The sequence below is a fragment of the Odontesthes bonariensis genome, chromosome 7, assembly GCF_027942865.1.
Source record: "Odontesthes bonariensis isolate fOdoBon6 chromosome 7, fOdoBon6.hap1, whole genome shotgun sequence".
NCBI classification, from domain to species: Eukaryota; Metazoa; Chordata; class Actinopteri; order Atheriniformes; family Atherinopsidae; genus Odontesthes; species Odontesthes bonariensis.
Window position 1 is genome coordinate 33,257,705 of NC_134512.1, and position 11,799 is coordinate 33,269,503.

General features: G+C 39.9%; 1 protein-coding gene across 1 annotated transcript in view; it reads right to left on the reverse strand.

Moving 5' to 3' along the window:
• The window catches only part of syt9b (synaptotagmin IXb), a 57,618-nt gene extending 46,165 nt beyond the window's left edge, over nucleotides 1–11,453 (reverse strand). The window contains exon 1 of the mRNA XM_075470605.1: nucleotides 10,815–11,453. Within this exon, the coding sequence (XP_075326720.1) occupies nucleotides 10,815–10,962 (148 nt within the window). The 5' untranslated portion in view covers nucleotides 10,963–11,453. The remainder of the gene's footprint in view (nucleotides 1–10,814) is intronic.
• Between the last annotated feature and the right edge of the window lie 346 nt (nucleotides 11,454–11,799).

The window sequence follows — 11,799 nt, forward strand, 5'->3', positions numbered from 1 at the left end:
GGGTCAATAAGAAACAATCGCTGCATTTCGACCAACAGCACCCACAACTTAAATGTCATGAGGCTGTTTTTCCCAGGAGCTAAAATATTTCCAATGAAGTCCGAGGTTCAGTGTAGATTAGGCTAATTAAATCCGCCGAAGTCTGTCGCTCCACACCATCTGTGTTCGCCAGTGTCTCGGCACTGCCACGCTGAGTCAAGACAGGCCTCAAAATCTGCCCATCTTCCACCTTTGTGTGGCTTGTTGGGCATTTTTATTTGTGCTTTAGAGCATAAACGCTGTAAAACTATCGGAGATATGCATTTTACTGCTCTAAATCAGAAGCTGCCGCCGCTGCCTTTATGGACATAACGCTCGGCCCCACACATCAGATCAACCTACAAACAAGAAAGTGCGCCGCAGCTGTATTGATTCAAAGTGTATCCATGTTCTATATTTATGTTGGGTTTTTGGGTTTTCTTATTTGTGTCTTATCTGTGAGACAGATCAGGGATTAACACTTTAATGCTCTGATTTCACTGCTTTCTTCCCACATTCAGAGAAACCTCTAATTTAGGAGCTCACACAAGCACCACATTTCGCATTGCATGCTGTGTCTTCTCACTCAGCAGTAGATACAAGAGGAAGTGTTGTCAGCTCCAGTCCCTTGGAATCTTCTAATGTTACGCATGTCTACATTATTTTTGGCTTTCTTATTTAAATATAATCTAAGATCTGTCTTCTAATATATTTTGGAGCTCTGAAAATAAAAGTCTTAGCTTGAATATTGTGTTTACAACTGTGGCACAACTTGTTGGCAGCGTTTATTCGCTATTGTGGATATTAAACTTGAGATGGCTAAAACGGAAAGGTGGAAATAACGCTGGGAATACACCACCATTCAGAAATGTGCTATTTCCCTGCCCCTCATAGCTATTTTTAGCAGCTTGTTCCAGTGGTTGGAATAGAGGGGGCCGAGACAAAGACCCATTAAAAGACCCTGAGTCCTGGAAAGGTTCTTGCCATGGAAATACCCCAGCTAATGACACAATGGCTGAGTTTAAAGGGTATGAGAGTGTAGAGGTCCATGAATAATATACTGGAAGCACATTTTACAGGCATGAGAGGGTGAAAAGATCTGGGGTTCATGAAAAGAAAAACATACACATGTAGAAGAGAAGAGATGGGGGGAGAGAGTTATTAACTTTATTGGGAATACACAAGAATATCACCAGAGGCTCAAAGATTTCTAAACCAAATATCTAATAACGTTATGTTGCTCAGCAACAATACCTCGAAAATGCAATCAGGGGTGTAATGAAACCTAACCTAGTTCTCCTGACATTTAATCAATCCCTCAACTTGGAGACCAAGAAATGAAAGTGCTTTCTGCATTTTAACTTGCACATCGCTCCCATGACTATGATTTGGATCAATCTGTTCTGGTTTACAATATGAAACAACACATTGCTGTCTGACACCAAAATAACATGTTATAATAGGTCTCTGCATGCCGCCAGCCACAGGTTTGAGCATGAGAAGGCGAGACAGGGATTTATTTTCTTCTCCGAAAGTGAAGAAAATCTCCGCCATTTAGGGCTGTGCAATATATCGAATTTCGATCGCGATAACGATATTGGTGTCAAACGATCTCAAAATGAATAATATCAAATATAAACAATATTATTAAAAAAAAAAAGCTGAACAGAGATTAGCAACAACAACATTGGAAATGGAAGATATAGGGCAGGCTCAGTTAATTGAGAAAAAGGGGAGAAAAAGATTGGTGATCTGGGACCACTTTAGATTTGAAGAAAAAGATATGTGTGTGTTTCAAAATGTGAGCTTATACACCCTTTTCTGTATGGATATGTCTAGGTGTTTTAGTAGGGGTCGTTTGGAAAAGAATAAAATATAGTCATAATTATGACTCATAATACAAAATATACAGTGTTAACAAAAAGGTACTGCTGAAGCCTATAATAATTATACTGTATGTGCTTAGCACTCAACAAGGTGTAGCTCTAGTAGAGGTAGACCTAGGCCAGCAGAGGGCAGCCCATGGGATATTTTTTGCCGCTGGCAAAAAAAACCCATATATATATCGTTTAAAATATCGTGATATCAATATTGACTGAAAATATCGTGACATTGATTTTTCCCATTATCGAGCAGCCCTACCGCCATTCAAACTTAGCTCAGGTACAGAATGTGAAAATTAAATATGTCATTGGTTGTACAGCAAAACTGGCCCTGAGATTCCTCAAATGCCTTAAAAAAATAGTTCCAACTAGGGCTGGGCAACGATTAAAATTCTTAATCTAATTAATCACATGAATTCCCTGATTAATCACGATTAATCGCATTTGTACGCAAAATCGAAAAATGAATTCAAAAGTAGCGTATAGCTTTTAGCATTTAGTTTTATTTTTAAATGTGCTGCCATATGAATGAAAGTGCCATAACATTTGTTGTGCAAACACACTTTTAACATCAGCATCTTTCTGTAGTTTTTATGTAGAAGCCTCGCTCCACTGTCTGTTTCCTTGAATGACTTGCTGCTATCAGTTGTGTGTTTTGCCTTTAAGTGATATTTTAGACTGGAACTACTACGCTGAGAAGACAATTCAACTTGGCAGAGTTTACAGATGACTTTGGTTCTGTCGACTCCGCCGTCTGGAAGAACTTTAAAATGAAAATGGCAGACTAAAAGTTCCGTACCCTTCTCCATGTTTGGTGGATCCGCCAATTACTTTCCGCAACAGACTTCAACAAAATAAAAGCCTGTGAGAAACAGACTTTTACAATAATAAAATAAATAATATAAACAGAGGTGGTTTGTGGCGTAGTGGGTTGAGCAGGCGCCCCATGTACAGAGGCTACAGTCCTCGCTGCAGCTGGCCCCGGTTCGAGTCCCGCATCGGATGGCCCTTTGCTGCGTGTTGTTCCCCCTCTCTCTGCTTCCTGTCTCTCTGAACTTAATTTTTTTTTATTTTAATTTAAAAAAAAAATTAAAAAAAATAAACCTGCGTTAATGCGCGATAAAATATTTATCGGCGTTAAATAATTAATGAGTTAACTCGCCCAGCCCTAGTTCCAACAGATGAGGGAAGCTGGGTAAAAGAATGCAAAGACAACGAATAAGTGTAGTGTATGTATGTTTGGTTTGCAACGTTTGCAATGTTTGCATTTGTGGGCGCTGCAATAAACTTTGAGCATTTCTGAACCCTCTCACTGGTTTTAGTGCAGTGCTGCCTGGGGGCCTGAAGACCACCTGCACCTGTATTTTCTGGGCCTTTTAGTAATATTATATCATTTCTATATACCTATCATTATATTTTAAATAATGAGGTCCCTAAATTCTTTGAACTGTCATGTTTAGAAATAAAAGTCTTGAAATGTGGAATGATTTACAGTCCCAGTTTTTCACAGTTGCAGCTTTACCTCTATATGTTTGTTTTTTGATGCAGTCGTGCATCAAATGCATTGCTGCCATCGCATAAAAAATGTCCATGTAACTGAATTAAGCTATGAGTATTCTGGTGATACTCACATGATGTAGACGTGTGCACATCTTGTTCGCAAAGTTACAACCGATCAGAGTTTTAGACTGCATGCTCCAGGCTCCAGGGTTGCCAGGTCTGCTTATTATAGGTAACTTTGGGCTATTTTTTTAATACATCAGGTTACTTGATCTGGCAACTCAGAGTTCAGTTCAGAAAAATGAGGCTTCAGCAAGGAGAAAAGAGGGAGTAACCTGAGGGGTTTAACTCAGGATATAATGATGGCGCAGATATTGCAGCTTTTTTAGAGAATGTAACGTTGGTGAGAGTCATTAATCAGATTATGGTCTATACTATGTAAATGGGAATATTAATGTAATATTCTGTTTGCAACTCATATAAACATCATAATTTAATTTTGTCTCTTTAAAATCACTAGTTAGAATAATGCTGTACGTGTACACGTAGCCAACAACAGAAAAGTGCTAATAGTAATGCTAATGCTAATTTTAAGTCTATTATTCCCTGAAAATCTTAAAAAAGTTTGACACTAATTTTGCATCCAGTGAAACATTTAGAAATTTCAGTGGAACTTTAAACTTTAAACCCCAGTTTAAACTGAATATAGTGTTTTTTATTCACATTTCACACAGCATATTGACTTTTTCGACGACAGGTTTTGCCCACACAAACTAGATCTTATGTACTAGTTAGATGCGACTAAATATTTTACATCCAGTAATTGCCAGGACTTGTCTAACAGTTTTGCTGACAAAAGCTAATATTAAATCATAAGTCCTGACTGTTAGCTCCAACCTGCTATCATCTTTGCAAGTACAGTCACTAATTCTACCAGCGTGTATTAGGGTCTCCTGTCTTGCTCCCAATACTCAGTTGTGACACTTTGGTTTGGTAATATTTCAACATCAGTTCTGTTATATCAGGTCACAAAGTTCCATAAATCAGTAAATTTTAGCTATATGTGGGTTTTCAGTTTCAAGAGCTGCTGAGAAGGAAAGGGTTAGAAAAGCATTAATGTGTGTAGCACAGAGACGTGCCAATATATATATAAATGGGACCAAACAATATAAATGGTAACATATGTCTGGTAACATATGCATACATGTATATATGTTTGGTCAACACTGAACACTCAGAAAGGATATATATTGATTCAAAGTGTAGATATAATGCGTTTAATAACTTTAACCTTCAGAGGAACTTTTTTATGGCTCATACACCAGTCAAGTCATACAATTACTTTTTTTTAATCATGTTGAAGAGGCCACAGAGATGCCGTCAACAGCCCAGAAAAATGTCCAGCAATCATAAAACAAAATAATGTGGTGCGGGGCTTAAAACCAAAGTTATGAACTGAGGTATTTCAGCATTTTCAGGCCCAATAATGTGCACAACAAAAGACAAGGTACTGCAAAAAAAGTTTTAAGGTTAAAAAACTTCTCCAGTTTTGCTTTATGTGCCCATTTTATGCTCATTTCCTGGTTCATGATTAGATTTTTGGGGTCTTTTAGAATATGTTTACCTGCCTTATTGTTCATAAAGCGCATTATTTCATCTTGTGCAATGCTGCATTACGCCTCATAACCCTCTGATTGAAATGCTCACGTTTTAGCTCCTTTCCCTCTAACACTCACCTCCCTCTAAGCCACTCTGCTCTAATTGCTCAGCTGATCACTCAAAAAGGGTTGACAGCTGGAAAAAAAACCCAGCTGCTTCATTCTTTGTTTGACGATGTGCCAAACTGGGCATTTAGCGAGCATTGTGCAAACATGTTTCACTATGATTTCACTAAGTAAAGGAGGAAAAGCTTGGGCTACAATCAGTGTTTAGGGAATCTCAGAAGAACAATCTTTGCTTTGGACTTTGGGCTTTGCAAGTTTGCAAAGCTTTGACATTCACAACAAAGCTTTAAGACAGTCATGAAGCAGGAGATGATCTCTTCAAAAGTTGCCTTTAAAGAGAGGACCAGTGGAAATATTTGTGGGAGTCATCGTATAATTTGGTTTGCATGTTATTAACCTGAATGAAGCTGCACCAAAAGCCCAGACATAATCAAACACATTGATTTGGTAGAAAAATGACATTACTCACAGACTTACTGTGTCACAGTCTGGAGTTTAACACGGCACCTGAATATACTGGGAAATCTGTTTTGGAGCAAAACGATGCAGAGAGAATAGCTGAAAGCCTCCTCGAGAAAAGACTAGAATAGATTGAGCTATAGACATTTTTAAATTCAGGTTAAAAACATTTCTTTTCTCATGTGTCTATGCATGAAATCTGCACGATATCTTTTAATTGATCTGGACTGTTGCTTGTTTTTAAAGTCATTTAAATTATTTTATTTGTTTCTCTTTATATTCTTTTATGTATTTTTAATGCTTCTTACACTCCCTGCTGCAATGCTTTTATTTTATGTGAAGCACTTTGAATTGTTTTGTACATGAAATGTGCTATACAAATAAATTTGATTTGATTTGATTTTGCATGACATCATAATATTTTAGCATTTCACATCTGCTGCACCAACAGAGTCTTAGCAGCTTAATTTGGTAGAAAACTAGAAAATCACTGACCCAAATCCGTGATGTGGGTGTGAGAGTATTTGGCTAAATTATAGAAAAATCACATCACATTTGAAGGCATCTTTTATAGTTAACTGGTTCCATTGAGACGAAAAATGTGACTGTTAGAAATCCCAGCTGGTGCTGCCGGGGGGGGGGTCTGCCATGAGGCAGGCTACTCGCTTACAAACACTGGCACAGTTGAACTACAATAAAATAGAACGATTTTCACAGTACATAATTGGACCTTTAGAGCAAATTGGTGATTTTTGTTGACTTACAACTTATATTAAGAGTTAGCATTTTAATATAAGATGGTGTTAATATCAGATCTCTAAAATAATTCCGAATAATTTGCCATGTTATTAATATTATTGATGATTTTATTGTGTTTCCAGGAGCATTTAGCCAGGAGCTATACAGTAAGTCTGACAAGCTGTCATGTCTTGATGAATCCTGTTTTCAGTTCTCCTTATGCCTCACCTGTCTTGTCTTTTAGGGCTCCGCCTTCCCCTGTGTGTCATCCCTGCTCCCTGATTACCTGCTTCCCTCAATGTGCTTCACCTGTGCCTGATTGTGTTTCCCCTCCCTTTTTAGTCTCTGTGCTTCCTTTATTTGTCACCAGTTCGTCTTGTCTTGTAGAGCTTCTGAGGCCACATTTACACATAGCCGGGTATTTAGAAAAACTAATATTCCCCCCCCCCCTCCGTTTTCACTAATAACATCGTGCACACAACATCGTTTTCAAAAAACTTGTCATTTACATCAACCCGCATAAATACGCCGTCAAGCGCCATAATAACTCTGCCAAACCTATTGGCGGCTGACCTCCGTGCAATCCTTCGCCTCTGCTCCTCCATGTAGAGCAGCAGTTGTTGCAAATGCAATAAGGCCAGAATCGTAAAAATTAGTAGAACTTTAACATCATCCATGATAATCCTGATCAGTAGCCAAACAAACTGTAAACATAAGGCGCTCGCATGACGTTAAGCATTTTCTGGCGCATAATGTGACGTTTAAGAACCTAAAACGCCGTTTCTCCCAGTTGACACGGCAACACATAACCGGCGTTATCAGAAATCTCCACTTGGCCGGAGGTTTTAGAAATAATCGTTTTCTGTGATAAAAACTGGGTTTTTGTGTAAATGAGAGGCCAAACCGCAGGAAAATATCTGCGTCTTCCTATCGTGTAACCGGGGCCTGAGCATTACTTTGTCTTGTATTTCTAGTCAACCTGATTATCGACCTTGAGCCTGTTTTTTTTTGGCCACGATTATTGCCTTACGTTTGTGTACTATCTAGTAAACTGTTTGAACCTCCACCTTTGTCTCTGAGTCTGCATTACGAGTCCTTCTGTGTGCCCACCCTGACACGAGCATGAGCTGAAATCTAAGCATCAGCAGTTTCTGGCATCAGTTGGGAGAACTTTATCGCCCAATGTGTTTTTTGTAACCTGGAGTTTAATTTGTGAAGACCTTAATAGAAATTGTTTGGAGAAGGTGCACGCTTTACTAATAACTGTTAGCCAGAGATCGGGTGAACAGTCTTTCTGTGTAAGTCATAAACACACTTAAATCAAACGGATGAAACACACAGAGCCAGTGAGTGAATAGAAGCTTACATTCCATTTTACTGATTGTCTTCGTGCCAAATACCCACCCGTGGGATCCGGTATAGCTTGTAGTTCTGTTGATCACAACAGCTGCTTTTGGCTGAGATTATTACATTTATGTGTGAACTGCACTCAGACTAATCAGGGTTTATTTTTCTGTATCAAAGGGACTGTAACGTTATCTGAAAAGTACCCTGCAAGACATAGAAATGGTCCTTCAGGTAAATACTGTGTACCTTCATTTAATTCTAAGGTACAAAATCCATCCATCCATCCATTTTCTATACCTGCTTAATCCAATGAGCCGATCCATCACGGGGCCAAACAAACGAGACAAACAGCTGTCTACTTTAGGTACAATATCATCACCGACACCATATTCGTACCTTTTAATAACTAAGTATAGACAATTAGATGGGTTTAACTCCTGACAGAGAGGTGTCTGGTGGTTTAACACAGTCACCTTTCACGGTCAAGAAAGTAAGAAATTAAGAGTGCTTTCACCCTGGAAAACAACAGGAGAAACAAAGAAAATGTACCGTCCTGGTACCTTGATTTCTTAGTGTGTACTAAGGTGTAGTGGCTATTCGTCCTCTTGTGTCAATAATGAAAACTAAAAAAATGTCAAACCCATAATAAACTAAATAAAATCAAAGGGCCACTGAGACACCTAGGGAGTGAATTTACGCAGGTAAAATGAGTCCATTGTCCAGGCAAAAAATGAGGTTTCTTTAGGTTTCTTGCTCCAACCAAGCAAACAAACAAAGAACAATGGCCTTTGCCGCCTCTCTTGCCCTGGTAAAAAAACATTAGCCCTCCCAGGTGCCTGCTCACCTGTGACTGCCTGCCCATCTAAATAAACTCTGCCAGTGCGCCCCAGCTAACCCGTGCTTTCAAAATAAAAGCAGAATTAAATACCCAAATTAACTCAAACAATACTAAATATCATAAACAACCAAAAAGGGTGTATTCCCCAAACTAAACCCCCAAAAGATAACTAAATAATAAGTGAGCCAAATATACAAAATAACAAATAGCTCCTACATAAGGGATAAATCCTACTTTTTTATCCTTAACCTACAGCAACAGGGAAAGAAGTTTGAAACACTTGTGAGAAACAGGAGAGACGTTAACACCTGGTGAGATGAGGTAAAAGCATCTGTGCATCTGTAATTTCATGTCTGCAATAGGTCAGAAGCTCCACTTACAGTTTTCACAACTACAAAATATTTACCCATCACCAAAAATGTAAAATATAAAACTTTTGAATTTCTTTTAAATCTTTGTTAGTTCGGTAAAAATACCAGCGTGAGCTGCCGAAAGGTCTTGACCACTGCAGTGAGACGCCACCCACATAATGAGGGGGGAATGTCATGTCTTCAGTGCAGTAATAAGGACATGATCCCTCACTGCCTTCCCACCTACAAACAGAGGCAGCTGTTTCAGCTGAAACATGTCCAAAGTTCTCAAGGTAAATATCAATCAGGGACAGTTTCTAGCCATTTCCTTTTTGCATACTATTATCAGAATAAGATGCAAAAGCAAGTGAATAAATTTAAGGGTGGTAGCCTGGAAATCGACTGTACGTGTATATCTAATTCAGGATTCACGGGTAGTAATGATTGACTGTAAAATGGTTCATTTACAGGGGATCAAACATTGCTCGCTTATTGATTGTGAACTACTTGTTTGGGTTTCAGCTCTATGGTCTCCATGGTAACTGTGAAGCTGCCAAATTGCGAAACTCACAAAACTTTGAGTATCAAAGCGGGATCGGAGGGACAGTTGGTTGTTGTGGATCAAATTGTGTGTGCGTACGTAGTCTATAACAGGAAGTGGGTCACAGCGTCTCTGGGGAACCAATCTGCTAGCATGAACCTCCTCTTTATCATACATGTTTAATAATGGGCTGTGACATGTTGAAGGGCTGCAGCTTTTTACAAATCTACATTTGAGTGTGTGTATACATGACTTCAGTAAGGAGGAAAAATAAATCGGTGAGCCTCTGTGCACTGTAGATCATTTATCCATGGTTACTATAAACTGATACACCTACATGCTGATAGATGTGTCTACCTTCACATGCACACGCTGAACATTTCATCCCAGAGGCATAGAGGGGAGTGGCTTTATGGGGAAATACTTACATAAAACAACTGAAATGTTCTGATATTTAGTAACCTTCTTTTCACATCATCCCGATGGTAATCTCAAGTACTGATTCTTGTTTTCTTTTTCAATGAAATTTCATCACACACACTTGCACGGTTAATGTGGAGCCGTTTCAAAGTGTCGGGAGGATTTTCAGAATGGATTTAGCCCAATTCCTTGTGACTGTTCAGATCGGTGTTTATACTAAGAAATTTCAGCCACCCGCTGAAGGTTTCAAGTCTAAATTCAATGATTTGCAGAGCAGATTTTTATTTATTTTTTCCACAGCTGTGGCTGCACAGTGCTGGGAGTTGTGAGGAATATCGGGTGGGGCTGTTTCTCCCTCTCCAGGCTCCCTGGGTAAAAGAGAAATCAAACCAGCCCTCCCATTAAATCAGTGTGGAGAATGGATGCTGTGGGAGCAAACAAACACACACTCATATAGATCTGAAATGCTTTTTGAATTCTAATGATGCTAATGGATGCAAGCAACAAGTTCACAGTTCACACTCCTCTCACATTTGCAGTGTAACACAGAATAACAGGATGTGGCGTATGTTTCGTGCACTTTTACTTGCAGAAAGAAGGTTTTTCTTTCGTTTAGTTTCCAGATTCACGACGAAAGCTCAAAGAAATGCACTGAATTTGCACAATTCTTAATGTAAAGATCCATTTAAATGTATAAATATTGTATATTACTCCGGTTTTACAGCAACAATGTTAAGTTAGAGTTGGGGGAATATATGGCTATCCCATTGTCTTTAATTATTGATGCTTAACTTTAAAGAAAGTGCTTTTTCTTCTGTAGTGATGCATCCAGCAGCTGAATTTAAAGGCTGAAGTCGTGCTTGGGGATTAAAGTTGCTGACAGATTTCCCAAAAACAAAAGTTCTTATTAATCTGCTCCTGGAGCTCATGAGAAAATCAACAACTGTCAACTGCTTGTGATCAAATTCTGTCCTGCTTTAAAGGCTGTTGGCTGACCTGAGTCCGTGTAGCGCGGTCTGGCCAGGTCCCTGAAGTAGTAGATGAAATCCAGGCAGTGGTCGTCCTGCACCTCTCCCTTGGAGCACAGGTCGGAGAGCAGTTCCAGCGCCTTTCGACAAATCTCATCCTCTCTTTCTGCAGGCATTGCCCTCCAGCATCCTTCTGAATGGTCGGCCACTCCGGCTGATCCTCCACCTCTCTCTGTGATACGCGCGCGCTCACCCTCTTGCACAATCACTCAATCAACACAGAATCTCCAGGAGCTCAAAGACGCGCGAGAAGCACCGCGGCAACACCCCAGGATAGTTCCCGTGCGCTCGAAGCATCCGCGAAATCCACCGAAACTAGAATTTTGCTAAAGTTTTTCTGGGTTTAAAGAGAAACCAGAAGCTGGGAGGAGGGAAGTTTTCACCACTTAAAAAAAAATAACTGGCATGGTTTTATTGTTCGAGATAGAAATATCGACTCCAAACCGGTGCGCGGCTCCTACTACTCTCCCTTTTCCTTTCCTTCTTTTGTTTCCTTTTCTCCTTCCTTTGTCTCGTCCTCTGCCCGCAGCTCAGCGATGCTGCTGAATCACTACTGAGCCTCCAGGCTTCAGCAGCGTCGGTCAAGGACCTTGAATGAATGCGCGGCTTCCACTTCACTCAGTTGTTTCTCAATGCGTTGGGATGCAGAGACAGACAGGAAGTTCAGCCTCCATCAACTCCCCCTCCATCTCCACCACCAAGCTATCCAAGCAGCAGCCTTCCCACCTCAGCGAGAAGTTCTCTGTGGAAAAGCAGAGATTTCTGTGCGTTTCCTCTCACCAAACAACCATATAAGACCCCTCACACCCTCCAACTCTTTCATCTATTGTCTAATGCAGAAAAGTCAAAGATCTGTTCCTTCTTAGCAGGTAAACACATGAGTAATGAAGTTGCATCCCCATGTGCTGCTGGGGAGCAGATGTTTCCGTGAAGTAGGGGGTCCAAACCCCTGA